Below are 6,000 nucleotides of genomic sequence, written 5' to 3'. Positions count from 1 at the left end.
AGGATGATGACACTGGTGGATAATGCTCTAAGGAATGAAAGGAAATCTCTTGATCAGTCACACAAAGTCATACTCATGGTGCACCTCAACTTCTTAGCTGCAAATGGAGACATCACAGGGAAGAGCTGAACAAGCCCAGAAAATTCTGGAAGTACACACTGAAAGTAGCTTTTTGACATGGGTACTGTGGGAGCCAACTAGGAAAAGTGCCCTCCTAGACCTGGAGTTTGTCTGTAGAGATGTTCTTGTGGGTGAAGTGGTGATTGATGCTGTCTTGGGCACAGTAATCAAGAAGTGCTTGAGTAAAAAAAATCTTAGGTGTTATGGAAAAAACTGTCCGCAGAGCTACTCCCAAGGGTTGTAGGAGAGCAAGCTCAGGAACTAATTAAGAAGGGCCCCTGAGCATGTAGTTTGAAGGGCATTGATGTCCACAAATGCTAGTCCTTTTTATTAGAAACACTTCTATAAGAGCACAAGTCTGATGAAAGAGGGCTGAGGGAAGTGGGGTGTGGAGGCTGGTGGGCCAAGAGGGAAAGAATCCACAGCACTCCCCTGGAGGGAAAACCTCTCAAGCCATACCCACTTAGGTTGAGGATAAAGGCTTCTCCCAGCATGCCTTGTTGTGACATGCAGATTTAATGTATCCCATTGGCCCTTCCCTCTCACTCCACCCCTGTGCCCTCATCCCGTTGGCCCTAGTGTTCTGTCCCGCCCCTCAAGATCCCTGTGTAAATCCCTGCTTTCCCAGCCTGAGTGGCTCTTTGTCCCTGGACCATCTCAAGGAAGAAGCTCAATAAAGGCTCACCTTGGAAGTCCCCACAAAGACCCCGTCTCTTCTTCTGCGTCGCCCGGATCATAAAAGAGCTGAAATCACCCGGTGTGAGCACAGACGGCGAGGTGTTTTGTGAGGCTTCTTCAGAAAGGTCATGGCACTCAGAACACTGCCCGCTGCAATAGTGGGGGTGTTTAGCAGAGAGAAAAAGCGCCTCAGAGGGACCTTACAGTTCCCTACAGCTCCCTGAAGGGAGGTTGTAGCCGGGTGGGGATTGATTTCTTCTCCCAGGTGTGGCAGGGCATCTCATTCTGCTCAAGAGCTGATCTGTGGTTTGTTACCTGGACAGGTAATTCAAACAGGAATAACAGTCTTGCAGTGAATTCTTTTGCCACTGTGGGGCTAACAGCGGGCTGGCATCTCCCAGCTGCCAAGAAACATCTTACTGTTAAAGTGAGAGCTGGAAAGACAAGCTGGATTTCTCACTGACAGGCACCTCACTTTATAACTCTAAAAAGCCATACCAAACTTTCACAAAGCAGAAATTTTCTATACATTTCTCTGGAAATGTGTGGTGTTTCTCTTGTGGACAAGGACACTTGTTTTGCAATTACTGCTGAGGAGGTTAAGTGAAAGACATCCAAATAATTATCATCATCATCACTGTGGTGTGTAAGATTTGACTCCTGTTTCTTTGACAAGCTTTCCTATAGATACCTTCATGTTGTACATTGTTTGTTATGGTTTAATCTACGTCTAGTACCTTTTAGTTTTATACTGAGTAGTAAGTAACTCCGAGATCTTTCATCTATTATCTCTTGTTTATTTAATAAATAATTCATTTTATAAATAGATTTGATCTTTAGAACTTGCGGGCCAGAGTGATTTCTTAAACATGAACTGTTGACAAAATCTTTGGCTAACAATGGGCATGTCTGAACATCCCACTTGTCCAGTGACACAAGGAAACAAGCAATAAGAACAAGGAAAATGACCTCACGTTGCATCAGATATAGATGTTTAGATTGGATTTTAGAAAAACTGCTTTCATCAAAAGTACTATCAAGTGTGGAAAGTGGCTGCCTAGGGAAATAGCTGAGTCCCCACTCTTGAAGGGATTGAAAAGGCATGGAATATTTGAGGACTCAATTTCTTAAAGGAGTAGGCAGTGTTAGGTTCGCGGTCCCACTGTGGGATCTTCAGGGACTTTTTCAACCACTCTGATTCTGAGATCTGAGTGTAGCTCAACCCGTGAGGAGTCAAAGCTTAGACTCAATGATCCTCAAGGGCGCCTTCCAACAGGGATATCTATGAGATTGTGAGTGGAAGGCAGATGAAAATAAATCCAAAAGAGAGAACAATGGGAGTTATTTGAAGAAGCTTCCCTCAAAAGCAGCCTTAAGCAGTGCACCAGGGCCTTTCTGAGTTCCTGAGGGAGGAGTTGGCTGAGGGGACAAAGGGTGGGGTTGGCTGGTCTGTGATGCGCTCTGGCACCTGTGACATCACAGGGGACGTGTCACAGAGGGGGAAGCAATAAAAGGCCCCAGCAGGTTAACGCTGGCCCTCTATTGCTTGGGCAAGCGGTGAGTACACACACGGCGGGGAGGCTGGGCTGGGGACAAGGGCTGGGGCAGAAACGCTGCAACCGGGGCTGGCTTCTCCCCCTGCAGGCAGGGACAGCCCCTCATGGGAGAGCCTTGGGCAGGCCACAGGGCTGCTGCTGCTGCTGCTGCAGCTCCAGGGGCACTGGGATAGCCCTTGCTGCCTGCCAGCTGTCTGGGGCCCTGTCCTTCCTGCGCCCAGAACCCTGAGCATCCTGTCCTCCCTGCAGCAAGCAGTAGTTCCCGCCCTCCCTTCCCCACTCAAGGCCTTCTCTCCCTCCTCCTGCAGACCATGGATCCAGTCGTGTTCCTGTTCGCGCTCTTGCAAGGTCTCATCCAGTACCCGCCGCCCGTGGGTGATGGTTTGGATGAGGAAGCACATTGGCACATGGAAGCGCGTGCAAAGTACTTGGAATGGGAGAGGCTTCGGCTGGAGCAGCAGGTGGAGCAGCTCTCCCAGAAGAAGATGCCACACTTGCAGCTCTTAGCTGTTGCTGTGCTCCTGGCCCTGGTCTTGGTGCTGTGGATTATTGGGTGGAAAAGCAGCCTGAGGAGAGAGGAGAATGAAGAAGAAAACCATGGTGCAAATGAAGAGGAAGTTGGCAATGTTGCTGGAAATGAAGATGACAATGATGGAAATGATGTTGCCAATGGGGCTGCACTTGCAGAAAACAACAATGACAATGATGTTGCAAATGTAGTCCAAGAAGAAGAAGACAATGTTGACGATCGTGTTGGACAAGATATAATGGAGCGCATAGAGGGGCCTGTAGAGGACCTGCAGAGAGTCTGTGAGTGGATAACTGACCTGATGGACGATTATACAATTTACTTTGGGCATGTCTTGTTTGACAGTTTCTACCCAGTCCTGCACCGACCCATCGGGGTGGGCAGTGCCTTTGAAGGTTGGAGTCCCTGGGAGCAGGATGTCGTGTACCGTGTGCTCATACCCATGACTCCTCCCCGAGGCCACAGCTTCCACCTGGAGCTGGACGGTGAGGGGCAGAGGCACGTGAGGAACTTCCGTGTCCGCGTGCAGCTGGAGTGCACCTGCACGAGGCAGCAGCAGGGTGAGAACATGCTGTGCTTCCTGCACAACCCCGAGGAGGAGCTGAGGAGCAATCAGGATCCCAGCCTCCTAGACACCCTGTGCACCGACTCCTACCTGGACGTGCAGAAAACTGCCCGCTGGTTCCAGCAACTGGTGAAAGCAATCATGCCACCTTTGCCTCAGTTACAAAACCGGAATTTAATCCCGCTGCCCTCCACACACTCCTGCCAATTCAAGGCGATCAGTGGCGGAGAAAGCTTCAGGATTGAGATCCTGTTCGGGGTGCGGAGAGGTGGCTCTGACATATTCGTGAGCAGCCAGCCTAGGGAAACACGCACCCCAAGCACTCTATGGCCTGAGACTTATGCTGTGGCAGAGGTGAAGTTCTTCATGCACATTGCCAGGAAGGCCCCCCCCGACAGTTTGCACCTGAGATGTCTGCAGCTTTTCTGCCGCCTTCTGCTGGGCACAGGCTTTTCCAACTACACCCTGAAGACCATCGTCATGCATCTCCTGAACGGTCTCCCCGTGTCACAATGGCGCAGGAAGTATTTCTTGCAGCGCATGCGAGATATCAGTGTGAACCTGCGCTGCTCTCTGGAGGAGAAATGCCTTAACCACTTTATCATAGGCAACAAGAGATTGCCTCAGGAGATTAGCTTGCCCCTGGACATTGCAGCAGCTGAGCCACCCAATCTCTTCCATCAGCTGGCACGGTGTCCAGCTGCCCACTCTCAGGCGATGAGCGAGTACCAGGATATTCGGCGTCAGCTCGCAAGTGTGCTGCTCATTGGCTCATGAAAGAGGTGATCATGCGTATGTGCTTGTGGGCTTCACAGGCAGTAGCAGAAAACTACCTCACGTCCCCGAGGAAAAGAGAGGGGAAGGAACGTGGGATACAGAAAGAGACGATATAAAGCTTCTGCGCAGCAGCACTCTGCCATCAGCAGCAGCAACAGTGTTGTTATGAACAAAAAAAGCAAATTTAAACTTTTGGGCAATGTTGTTAACAATGTCTGTATAAAAAGGGTTGTTGTTGATACAAGTAACAAGTTATAATTGGATATGTAGTTAACAGGCTGTGGTGCAGGCTTGGATGTTGCGGCTACAAAGTAAGGTGATTAGTTGTATTACGCTGTGGCAGAGGCTGAGTTCTTCAAGTACATTGCCAGGCAGGCCCCCCCTGACAGCTCGCACCTCAAATGCCTTCAGTTCTTCTCCCATCTTGTTCTGGGCTTCAGCTTCTCCACCTACACCATGAAGACCATTGTCATGCACCTGCTCATTGCCATGCCCGTGTCATCGTGGAGCAGGGGACATCTCCGGGAGCGACTGACGGATATCAGGGACAGCCTGCATATATGTTTGTGACAAAAATGCCTCCAGCACTTCATTGTGGGTAACCGGAGGTTTCCTCAGGACATCAATTTACCCCCAGATGTAAGAATGGGTAGGACATACAGTCTCTTCCATCACCTGGCGCAGCAGCCGGCTGCCCACACCCAGGCAATGCGGGATTACCGGGTGCTGCACAAGACGTTCAAAAGGATCGCTCTCGGAGAGGATGACTGAAGGAAGGGCAGGAGCCATGGCCAAGTGCACAGAGCAGTGCTTGTGCTGCTCGCAGCTGGCAGCAGACAACCACCTCCTAGCACAAATTTGGTGCTAAGGAGAAGAGGATGCGTGCAAAGGCTCTGGAGAAGGTCCAACAGCCTCTGCTGGCACCTCAGAAAGTGGACTGCCACGGGAGGGTTTATTCTACTTCTTTGTATCATTTCACTTTCCAAAAAAGGCACCCAGCTGTCATTGAGCCCTGCTCTACATGCTGAGCTAAAGTCTCCAAACCCCACCTGCAATATGCAGTTCTTCCCAGCCTTTGAGGAGAGCTAAAATTTCAAGCATGAAAAAAGTGGGAATCTGGGACAGAAAAAGAAAAATAGAAATGGGGCAAAAAAGAATATGAGGGAAAACTGGCACTGGTGACCCGGGATGAGTCAATGGATGGAGCCTCTCCATGTCCCTGGAAGAGACACCTTTATGTCAACATTAGACCACGTGTGTTGGAGCTGACATGAAATTTTATCTATAGCAGAATCAAGGCTTTTGTTTCATAGATAGATCTATTGTGTATGCCTGTTATATACTATAAAGTTTATGAATTATCATATCTACTAGTAAAATACGATAAATCAAAACAATATAGTAACATAAATAATATCAAAATATGAAATATGGAGTTACATCAGGATAAAAAGTGATTTTAAAGAGTTGCATATGTAATTTCGTTTAAATAGTAACAGTAGAAGACATATTTATTGTCAGTGTCTGTTGTGACACATATTGTTGCTCATAGTCCCTTTATGTCTGGAAGGTTTTTCATAAAATAGATATATTTATTACATATATAGCATACATATGATATATACTTGCTGTATACATTAAATATGAATATAACTCTGTAATATATATTCTATATCATATGCCTATAATAGATTACATGCGTGATATAAATTTTATACAGATGTAAAGCCATATCCAGTCTTGCTATCTGTTGCAACCCATATTCCCGCTCTAGA

The 6,000-nt window shown here is 48.1% G+C and overlaps 1 protein-coding gene across 1 annotated transcript; it reads left to right on the top strand.

Annotated features, from left to right (window-relative positions):
- Window positions 1-2,665: 2,665 nt before the first annotated feature.
- LOC140681850 (inositol 1,4,5-trisphosphate receptor-interacting protein-like 1) lies at window positions 2,666-4,225 on the top strand. The gene has a single exon (XM_072922364.1). The coding sequence runs from the start codon at window positions 2,666-2,668 to the stop codon at window positions 4,223-4,225; it is 1,560 nt and encodes a 519-aa protein (XP_072778465.1).
- Window positions 4,226-6,000: the final 1,775 nt, after the last annotated feature.

Source organism: Taeniopygia guttata, chromosome Z (genome assembly GCF_048771995.1).
Source record: "Taeniopygia guttata chromosome Z, bTaeGut7.mat, whole genome shotgun sequence".
NCBI classification, from domain to species: domain Eukaryota; kingdom Metazoa; phylum Chordata; class Aves; order Passeriformes; family Estrildidae; genus Taeniopygia; species Taeniopygia guttata.
The sequence above is the reverse complement of the archived record's forward strand: the minus strand, read 5'-3'. Positions and strand labels throughout refer to the sequence as shown.

Coding starts and splice junctions, on each gene's coding strand:
- LOC140681850 (XM_072922364.1), top strand. CDS start 2,666: ATGGATCCAGTCGTGTTCCTGTTCGCGCTCTTGCAAGGTCTCATCCAG.